This window comes from Takifugu rubripes, chromosome 13, assembly GCF_901000725.2.
Source record: "Takifugu rubripes chromosome 13, fTakRub1.2, whole genome shotgun sequence".
In the NCBI taxonomy this organism is placed as follows: Eukaryota; Metazoa; Chordata; class Actinopteri; order Tetraodontiformes; family Tetraodontidae; genus Takifugu; species Takifugu rubripes.
Genome location: NC_042297.1, coordinates 10,694,022 through 10,704,507, shown reverse-complemented (window position 1 = coordinate 10,704,507; position 10,486 = coordinate 10,694,022). Strand labels below are relative to the sequence as shown.

The 10,486-nt window shown below is 46.3% G+C and overlaps 1 protein-coding gene across 4 annotated transcripts; it reads right to left on the bottom strand.

Moving 5' to 3' along the window:
• Window positions 1–683: 683 nt before the first annotated feature.
• Window positions 684–8,655, bottom strand: hsd11b2 (hydroxysteroid (11-beta) dehydrogenase 2). Of its 4 annotated transcripts, none has more exons than XM_003978354.3 (5): window positions 8,198–8,652; window positions 4,427–4,639; window positions 3,989–4,174; window positions 3,051–3,188; window positions 684–1,774 (listed from the first exon to the last, which is right to left on the bottom strand). In XM_003978354.3, exons 1-5 carry the CDS (start codon window positions 8,625–8,627, stop codon window positions 1,380–1,382), a joined length of 1,362 nt encoding a protein of 453 aa, XP_003978403.2. In that variant the 5' UTR covers window positions 8,628–8,652; the 3' UTR covers window positions 684–1,379. The 4 variants fall into 4 exon arrangements, with proteins under 4 accessions (XP_003978403.2, XP_029702220.1, XP_029702217.1 ...); XM_029846360.1 differs by lacking the exon at window positions 8,198–8,652 and adding an exon at window positions 4,720–4,848; XM_029846357.1 differs by lacking the exon at window positions 3,989–4,174 and having other exon boundaries at window positions 8,198–8,655.
• Window positions 8,656–10,486: the final 1,831 nt, after the last annotated feature.

Below are 10,486 nucleotides of genomic sequence, written 5' to 3'. Positions count from 1 at the left end.
CAAAGACACCCCTGTGACAATAGACATGACAACCAAGTAGCTGGTGGAGTGTACAGGGACATCTGTACCAACTGTGGGACCAACCTCCGAAGGTGGCGGAGAATGGCCGGGCTAAGATCCTGCGGGACGGACGGCTGATGGTGAACCAGCCAGACAGGAGGACAGGCCTGCAGCGAGTGATGCTACGGTCCAGACAGAGAGCGGTACGAGGAGGGGGGTACACGAGACACTGGAGGAGGACCAGGATCTGAGAGCAGTTGGAGAGGATGTGAGGAGCGAAGACATCAGTGATCCCTGTAGGCATCGGAGCACTTGGGGATCTCCACATTGGAGGAGCTGGATCCAGCAGATCCCAGGAAAAAAGATAGATAGATAGATAGATAGATAGATAGATAGATAGATAGATAGATAGATAGATAGATAGATAGATAGATAGATAGATAGATAGATAGATAGATAGATAGATAGATAGATAGATAGATAGATAGATAGATAGATAGATAGATAGATAGATTTAAAACTACTTCTTCATTCACCTTTAATGTATAGATTTCGAGTTTATGGCTGCAGCCACTCGTCAAATATTTACGACACACACATGCAAGATCGGATGGAAAATACTAAAACTAAATCTGTGATGTCACATCGTGAGAACGTTTACATTCAACAGCAAATCCAGAAGCTCTCTTCGTCAAGATTTATTGACTTTATTCCGATTTAAGTTTGAACTATTCACATAAATTCAACAGTATAAAATTCACAGTCAATTGTTCATCGGGACAAAATGTCACACATGTCCTGCCATTTGATGGACGAAAACAAAGCGTGGCCCGGTACAGAAACATGGAGCAGTGTCCAGGTAGAGTCCCATGTAAATAAAAACATACAAGCTACGTTTGTGTCCAGTCATCCACGCCCAGCTGTACACGAAGGAACTGGTAACATTTTACATGAGAAAAGCAGAATCAACCTGTGACTTGATGGAAGGGTTTGTAAGTGACCTAAACGAAGCCGGAGGGCTTCGGTGCGGTTGGATCTTCAGGTCCAACCTGTTTCTCATTCTTGCCATCTTCGCTCTACCGCCTTTGATGTCCTCATCCTTCCTGTGATGTCATCGATCCTTCTGATCCGTCTGTACCAGGCCCCACCCCTGTCCTGCCGGTGTGCTCGCTGGCTACAGGGAGGTGAGGACGGCTCTGTGGCGGCCATAGCGAGTCCAGACAGCACAGAATCTGAAAGTATTTTGGTGCCTCCTTACAATCCTGAATTACAATCCTCAATACCGAAAAGAATTCAAATCAAAAAACCAAAACAGCTTTACGAGTGGGTTACAGGTACGGTCCTCAACTACCAGGCTGGTTCATGGGTGGTTCTAGGCTCTACTTAAGTTTCTCCTCGTTGTTGTTATTAAGGCTGAGGTCCAGGTCGGATCCTGAGTGCTCCCTGAGAGCACGCGGCATCAGTTTCTTCTTCATGAATATTTTCTGGAGGAAGCGGTTGTTGAGGCTGAAGGGACAGTAGCTGTAAAGGAAATACATGAGGCCGACTCCAGGACCTGCGAAGTAGTGTGACTGCGGCTGCGGGGACAGCAGTGCCTGGACAATGGCGTGGACCACAGGGCTAAGGTCAGGGTTGGCTTGGCTGGCAAAGTTCTGGAAGAGCTCCTTGGTCTCAGTCACGTAGTCCTCGCCGTAGTCCTCCAGCAGGGTCATGGGGAGACTCTGCAGAAGCTGCTGATGCTGCTGCTCCCAGTACGACTGGTTACTGGACTGACCTGCAGCGGCCACAACAGACACAGTTAACCACCAACTTTAGTTATTGGTTTGTTTAAAAGATTGACTTCAGTTATTTTCCATTTGACGGAAACCCAGGGGTTAGTTAGTTACAGGAAGGGTTAGTTAGTTAGTTACAGGAGGGGTAAGTTGGTTATATGAGGGTTTAGTTGGTGACAGGAGGGGTTAGTTGGTTATATGAGGGGTTAGTTAGCTACAGGAGGGGTAAGTTGGTTATATGAGGGGTTAGTTAGTTACAGGAGGGGTAAGTTGGTTATATGAGGGTTTAGTTGGTGACAGGAGGGGTTAGTTGGTTATATGAGGGGTTAGTTAGCTACAGGAGGGGTAAGTTGGTTATATGAGGGGTTAATTGGTGACAGGAGGGGTTAGTTGGTTATATGAGGGGTTAGTTAGTTACAGGAGGGGTTAGTTGGTTATATGAGGGGTTAATTAGTTACAGGAAGGGTAAGTTGGTTATATGAGGGGTTAGTTAGTTACAGGAGGGGTTAGTTGGTTATATGAGGGGTTAGTTAGTTACAGGAAGGGTTAGTTAGTTACAGGAGGGGTAAGTTGGTTATATGAGGGGTTAGTTGGTGACAGGAGGGGTTAGTTGGTTATATGAGGGGTTAGTTAGCTACAGGAGGGGTTAGTTGGTTATATGAGGTGTTAGTTGGTGACAGGAGGGGTGAGTTGGTTACAGGAGGGGTTAGTTGGTTACAGGAGGGGTAAGTTGGTTAAATGAGGTGTTAGTTGGTGACAGGAGGGGTAAATTGGATACAGAAGGGGTTAGTTGGTTACAGGAAGAGCTACTTGGATGCAGGAGGGGTAAGTTGGTTGCAGGAGGGGTACATTGATAACAGGAGGGTTAGTAGGGTTACAAGAAGGTTAGAGGGAGATGTTGCATCGCTGAATTACAGAATCACAGAGTACAGCATATTGATTTTACGTGAAACGGCTGATTTTTTTCATGATCCCGGTTGTAAGGTTTGTTAGCATGCTAATATCACATCCACTGATCCACTGATCGAGCGGAGTAAGCATTTCTTTGTTGTATGTATAACTTCTGTTCGTGTTGATCGATTCATTTATTGACTATTTGCGTGCATAAGTTTGTTAACATCTCAAAAGTCATCAGGCTAAAAACAAGTTCAGTGTGCAGGTGCATCTGTTGGGCACAGAAAAGATACATTTGTGTTGTGTTCTGACAGACATCATGTGCAGATTGTAAAGATTCATGCTTATAGTCTGTTACTTTTTACCTTGAGTTGTAAGAGTTACCTGTCTTATAGGAAGATGGCAGGATTGTGGACACGTAGACCCCCCAGGGTCTCAGCTCATGTCTCAGGGTGTTAATGAAAAGGTTGAGAGCTGCTTTCGAAGCTCCGTATGCTGCCAGGCATGGGAATGGCTGATCACCTGAAGACAGACACATATCATCATGGTCAGACATGATGACTTAAGCATCATGAGGATGTGGTCAGGGCAGCACATGGAGATTGTTTCATGGAAATCAGGACCAGGACAGATTTAAACATTCTGCCATCCCAAACAGAAGTTTCCTTACTTCTGTTTACATTGCATGCAAATAATTTGGTCATATCTCTTCCTCTCTCCATCCATTTTAACCCTCCTTTTCAATGATGTCCCTCCTAAATCTCAAGCTCTACAGTGAGTGTTTCTTTAACACCTACAAGTCATCATTTACTATCTTTCTCTTACATCTTCTGTGCCATCAGTGACGTGGCTGAACTGTTCCTCCCCCAGTAGTGCTTTCACTATTCTCAGTATTAGGTTTAACTCGGGTACAACTCTGCTTGTTTGAGGAGGTCCGAGGGGAGTTCTGCAGGGGAGCAGAACGTTTGGATACGGTTTGCTGGATCGATGTTCTGCAGTTCAGCTGAATCTCAGAGACCAGAGCTCTTTTCCTTGGACTCATCCAAAAATCTGTTCTTCACTTGGTCTGGAACATTCAAATGAGATTTATGACAGCATCTGTTTGTGTGTGTGTGTGTGTTCCTGTATATGCAACACAGTGAGGAGTAGAATACAGAAGAGAGGAAATTTTGGCTTCTCTTCACAGCTTGGTTAAGACTTGGTTCTAAGGTTAAAATTGGGTTTTGGTTAAAGTTAAGGGCAGGATCTGGGAACTGCATTACATCAGTGACAGTCCACAGTGATAGAAGTCTAACATATGTGTGTGGTCACTGTGCACGGACCAGCAGGGCTGGAGATGGTGACAATACGTCCTCTCGAGTGTCTCAGCAGCGGCAGGAAACTCTTGGTGATGCTCAGTGTTCCAAAGAAGTTGACCTCCATGCAGCCCCGATAGTTGGACATCAGAGATAGTTCAGCGTCACCAAAGTTCACGCACACGCCTGCATTATTCACCAAAGCCCAAAGACCTGGCACACACGCACACGCACGCATACACACACACACGCACGCACGCACGCACACACACACACACACACGCACGCACACACACACACGCACACACACACACACACACACACGCAGAGTATAAACAACAGTTTTAGTGATGGTACCATGCGCACATTGTATATCAATGTGCTGACGTAGGTGTTGGAGGCATCCATCTTTAAATAAATGCAGTCTCACTCAAACATATTCAAACACTCTCTACACACACGTACCATTCATGCCCAGTTTGGCCTTGGTGTCCAGCAGCGCCTGTTGAACCTGTTGTGGTTGGGTGATGTCCACCTGTAGGAGTGTTAGGCGTGGGGAGCAGGTCCTCTGAAGGTCTAGGGCTCCGACTCCTGACAGGTCCAGCACTGTAGCAAAAACTTCAAAGCCCAGAGCATCCAGATGTTGTGCTGTGGCCTTCCCAAAGCCAGAATCACAACCTGCGGAGGTAGATCTCGACGTCAGTCATGGCTGTGACATCACCACGCGCACAGCCAACAACACACTGATGCAACAGAACCTTGACAGTTTCTTTAATGAACAAACCGAAGCAGCTTCAGTCCAGCTGCAGCTTCTCCCGTGTCTGTCGGCATGTGTCAGAAGAGACGTGACACTTACCACATGGCTCTCCCCTCTTCCCAGAAATCTCTGCACCTTCAACCTGATCTGTGGCAGCACTCACAGTTCTGTTTGTACTTTTGTGCAGTGAGTTCTGAAAAAGCTCAGCTGGAGTGTTGAGGCGTTGGCGTACAGGCTGTTGGAGGTTTTCCAGAGCTGGAGTGAATGCTGGTTCCAGAAATAAGCCCCAGGAACACGAGTATAACCTGATTCATGTGGTGTCATGTTTTCACCGGACTTGATCAGTTCAAAACCATCTGGCCTGCTGGTTCGGTCCGGGAGGACATGAATAAAAGTGTGAGGATTCTTCTGTTGCTGTTGACGTGTGTTCAAAAGATCCAAGTCTGAAGTCTGAGGACCTCACACTGTCTCACATTCTTCATCCCGCTCACTTCTGACCTCTCTTGATGGTGGCTGATGTGGCCTCAGGTTTCAAATGGGTTGACAGAAACGAGGTTGGTCCACCCAGCTGTCAGGGCCCTCTAAGGGGGGTTCTGTCTGAAAGGCAAGCTCTCAGGAACACCCCTCGAACAAACAGATCATTATAGCTCCGATGCGGCTGTATTAGCGCTGCAGGAGACTAACTCAACATTATGTAACAAAGCCGCAGCTCCAATGGGCTCCGGGGCCACGACTCTGACAGGCCCCCAAGATAAAGAAATAAATGTGGACCGGTCCAGATACATCTGAAGGTCAGATCATGCACGCTTATGGTGGAAGCCCTAACCCTCATGGAGACCCACACTGAGATCAGATGATGTAAAAAGCGCAGATTATAGAGGGATGATTGAGCTCAATGGAAGAAGGTTTGTCGTTAAAACAAAATTCAAAGTGTTTCTCTGGGACTCTTCATCCAAATCCATAAAAACTAAAAAACATACAAAAAAAATTGCACAAACTGGGTGGTCCATTTCATGTTTTCGACATTGTATATTTGTGCAGCTACACAAGATGTAAACGTTGCTCGTGCAGAAATAAACCTTGCCGTTTGTAGTATACGTGCTAACAGGAAGTTGGCATGGCAACATTTTCTCTTGTTTTTTTCCTAACAACCAACAGTCACAGTCTTTGTGCTGTTCATGTTGAGCAGCAGATCATTATCTGTTTACCTCTCCACAGGAATGTCTGATAACATCTGTCATGGTTCCGATTGGTCTGCCGATGACAGATCGCTCTAGTGGAGGCAGAGCCGGGAACATTCCGAGGTCTGGTGCTGCTGTTTCAGGACAAGCATGAGAAATGACACTCACTGAAGTTCCTGGAAGCTTCTGTAGAGTGTGAAGCGGTGTTTAATGTGGAGAAAGGTTGGGGATATAATGGTTCTTTAATGAATGTTGGGAAGGAGTCAGTGAGCAACAGAATTCAGAAAAAGGTGTGTGTCTTTAAAAGTTGTGCGCTAAAATAAAGTTGGAATCCGAATCGTAGTTATGAGGAGTTGGTTTCTGTCATGGCTACTGGTGTTGCCACCATGATAATCTTTATCTGACCCCTGGCCCTTCAGCCAAGTGATTACACACGGTAACCAGATGCCCCCCTGATGAGCGCTGTCCTGTTCAAGGTTTCTTCCTGATTAAGGGAGTTCTTCCTGCCATGGGTGCGTGTTTGGTGGGGGTTCAGGATCTGGGTTTCTAGGGTGTAATAGAGGACTCATAAATAAAGCTGGATACAATTTGTCGGTCACGCACATGTATTAAAGGCAGTCTTACACATTTGCTCACCCCTAACTGCTGCTTATACTTTTTTGGAACCGAGAGTAGGAAATGGCATCAGCATCAGATGCAGCTGTGGCTTGCAGACGCCGTTTACCGTCATTTCCAAAAGTTCAACTGAAGTGACCACAAGCAGATAAGGTAAACTCCCAGTACTGTTTCCCACTTATCAGAGAATAAAAACAGATTAAACTTGTTCTTTGTAGGTGGGAGACTGAGCACTGCTGTGGTTGTGTTGGGTAAAAGTCCGTCTCACCACCAAGATCTTAAAACTCTGATCTAGCATGAGTTTAGCTGAATCCCACTGCAGTATGCAGAGCTGCTGTTAGCTTAGCATGCTGAAATTTTAATATTTCATGACCAGCCCAGAGCCCAATCGATGCTGGTTTGGTGTTTAAACGTATCAAACCGGACCCATTTGATTGGGGCCCTTCTGGCAGCGCTACCAAGGAGCTGAGACGGCAGTTCTTGATCAGCAATCAACATATCATGGATGAGACGCATCCCTGAAAGCCTCAGTGAGCAGCAGTAACAGGTGATGAGTCCAGAGGAGTTAACTTGCTCAGTTTGAGGCCACGGCATGACAGCAACGCCCAGAGGTGTTCCTCCCACCTGTGTTTGTGTGACCTACATTTCTTTCATCCCTGCGCAAACAAGCCGTTCTTCCTGTGTGGTAAGCGAGAGGCAGAAGAAGAAGAAAAGGAACACGCCTTGTTCCAAGACTGACGATGTGTCTCGGTTGTGGAATGTGATAACACCAAACTCTTCCCACCTAAGCTCAGTTATTAACCAAGGATTAACCATCATGGAATTGGGGAGAGTGTGAAGAAGGTGTGATTGACAGACACACTGTGCAAAATATGTTCAATCAGCAGTCTTCATGTAAAAAAATATGTGTGAGTGTTATGAAACCCGTTATAACTTGTTCTGACGGAACAAAGGTTTGTCCCAGGTTCACACTACACAAAGACAAACATGGAGTGTGTGTGACATGATCAAAGCAACAACATCAGGGATCAAAGGCCTTTCTGTGACAGTCAGCCAAACATGGAAGCACCACATGTGAGGCGAACAAAGGACATCAATCAATTTTTCTTTCTTCATCATTACGGGAAAAAATCGTGTTAAAAAGCCAAGCACAGATTAATTGGGTTTCTAACTGGACTCGGGAACCACATGACCCGGGACCACCATGGTGGCCACTGATTAAATACTATTATTACCCTGGAGGCCACACCTCCTCAAAAATGCAGACATTGTGACCATCTGACTGCTTGATATCAGGTGATGACTCCATTCTTGTGTACAGGTTTATCTTGTGCTGCTGAAGTTTAAAAAAAAAACAAAAATCAAAGATAAATCAGCTCTTGAGCTGAACTGTGATGTAACCTCCACTCACTATCTCACGAGGAGACTGAAGATTTGTGCATTGTTGTCAAACAGCCACACTAATCAGCAGATTATCTCCTTACTATGAAACAGAGGTCAGCAGGACAGTTCACCCAACACCCCCCCGCCCACACACACACACACACACACACACACACACACACACACACACACACACACACACACACACAAAACCTTGAGTGCTCACTTTTTTCATACTTAGTTTTGGAACTATGAAACTTTAACACAGCTGATGTCAGAGCGGTTGAAGCTTGTATTTACCTGTAATGAAGACAGCTTTCCCATGAGCAGGTAGCAAGGAGGGCGTCATGGACGTCCTCAGGAAGGTGCATAGGCAGAAGCTGAGGCCAAGCAGCCCCATCAGCAATAATGTGGTGGGCAGGCAGAGTGTCCACAGCCGGTCAAGCAGAACTGTGGCCCCCAGCCACGCCACCAACGAGGGAATGGAGCTCATGTGGAAAGTTTGGATCTTCTTCATGGCACCACCCAAAAAAAAAGCCAAAACGAATAGGTAAATCCAGAAAGGAAGACTGTACGTGTCCATCATCAGGACCGACACAAAGGTACAGAGAGTACAGAGTGTGTGTGAGTGTGTGTGTGTGTGTGTGTGTGAGTGTGTGTGTGCTCTGGAGTTGCTTTTAGAGTGTGTGCCGAACAAGTGATCTGTCTCTCTCTGCTGTCGTTCAGTCATTCACAGCTCGTCTCTCTGCTGTGTGTTTATATAGAGGAGCTGGAGCAGGAGGAGGAGGAACAATCCTGCAAGACACACGCACACACAAACACTCGTGCGCGTGCACACACACACACTCACTGCATGTAGAGATAAGCACCCTGATTTTCTCGGTGGAAAAGCAAAGATTATAGAAGCTTAAAGGCAACATCAGAAAGTATAAAAACACAACTGAACAATGAAGAGGTTCATGTCGGGGTCATGTGATATCCACAAACCTCCACTGACTCTCTCAGACTTCCGGAGACATTCAGAGACTTCCATCATGTTGTATCCCCCCGGGAGGAGGAGGGGATGGGGGGGGGGATTCCTTTATTTCCATGGTGAGGTCAGCAGCACGTACTGTGCTACTCACCTGTCTGACACAGTTCCCTCCAGCTTTGGGTACACCTGGCTGAAGTCCCGTTCCTTTAATCCAACGGCATTTGACACACATGACATCCAAGACACGCACTACATGCAGCTCACGTGTTGCAACTAAGGTTTAGCGTGAGAACGTGGAAGCCATAGATTAAAGAGCAGTCAGACATCACGCAGGAGCTGCTGGCCACCTTGGAGATGCTGATTCAGGTCACGAATGATCGGTTCCTCAGACAATAGTGAACTTCTCTGGTGCTCTAAATGACTGCAGGTGTGAAAAACAGCCCTGCCACAAAGCCACCGTTGTTGCTGGTGTTAGCTGGATCTTATTTACGTGGGTCTGAAGCTGATTGAGACTTTGTTGTTCTGCAAAGAAATTCCTCCACACTGATGAGACAACAGAAATTCAAACAAACCACACGAAAGCTGGGGGCTAACTAAAACTAAGTGGGGGCTAATGTGGGCGGGGTGGCTGGAGCTCATGTGGCGTCAGATGGGACCACTGCTGAAGCCCAGTTATTGCAAAATCAAACTGAACTGAGCGAAAGGTTCAGTTTCAACAGAAGGCTCAGTGTTTCTATATATGAAGGCTTACGTGGGGGTCTCAACAAAAACCCAAAGTGTTTACCCATCATCGTCCTCATCATCATCATCCTGGGGGGGGAAAGGTGGAACAATGGCAGTAACAGGTGTGCTGCTCTCCTCTGCTTTTCAGTTGTCTTTACATTTGGTCTAGTTTCCAGTGAAATGTTGTTTCTGGGGACTTCTCCATTTTCTTTGCCTCAACAAGGCTTTGTGAGGAAGCTGGTTCTGCCGGGTCACTGCTGGGTATAACTTACATCATCTCTCCTTTTACGGCAACTGTTCCTCATCATGTGTTATGTGTGCAATGGGGGGTATGTAATCATGTGACCACCTGGTCAAAGCGGACAGCTTTGCTCTGCACGAAGGTTCTCACTCAGATGACTAACCGGCTCACAGCGAATAATGAAGTTGGAGATTCAGGTCAGTGTGTCCCTGCTGAATTCCAAACCAGTTGAGACTGAGACAGGCGGTCCATTTCGAGGGCCCGGTGAGCACGAGCAGATCTGATACAGCTGGTCTTTAAATGGTTAGGGATGGAGCCACTTTGACACCTCAAATAGGCTGAACGTCTCATGAAGTCTTCGCAGCCGATACTAGTCGGCCTGAAACCATCAGAGCTGAAGGCAGAATTTTAGAGAACAGAACATTCCAACATACTGTTTTTACAGTCTTTAACTTTTGATGTCCAGTAGGAAGGCAGAGATTAGGACAATAATAGGGAGGCAGAGATTCAACATCATTCAACACACCATCTTCGTTCACGAAGACGTCCATTGTCTTCGATAGCACGTTCACAGTCTGTGATCATTCATCAGAGGCTATTTGGTAACTTCCACCATCCACTCACTAAAAGGTTATTTCTCAGGTGTCTAAAC

What these genes read in the sequence shown, in the direction of transcription:
- hsd11b2 (XM_003978354.3), bottom strand. Translation starts at nt 8,627, where the DNA reads ATGACTGAACGACAGCAGAGAGAGACAGATCACTTGTTCGGCACACAC. An exon ending in GGCCAAACTGGGCATGAATG is followed by an intron (nt 4,175 to 4,426) that starts GTACGTGTGTGT and finishes CGTGTGTGCCAG; the next exon opens with GTCTTTGGGCTTTGGTGAAT. An exon ending in GCCATCTTCCTATAAGACAG is followed by an intron (nt 1,775 to 3,050) that starts GTAACTCTTACA and finishes TGGCCGCTGCAG; the next exon opens with GTCAGTCCAGTAACCAGTCG.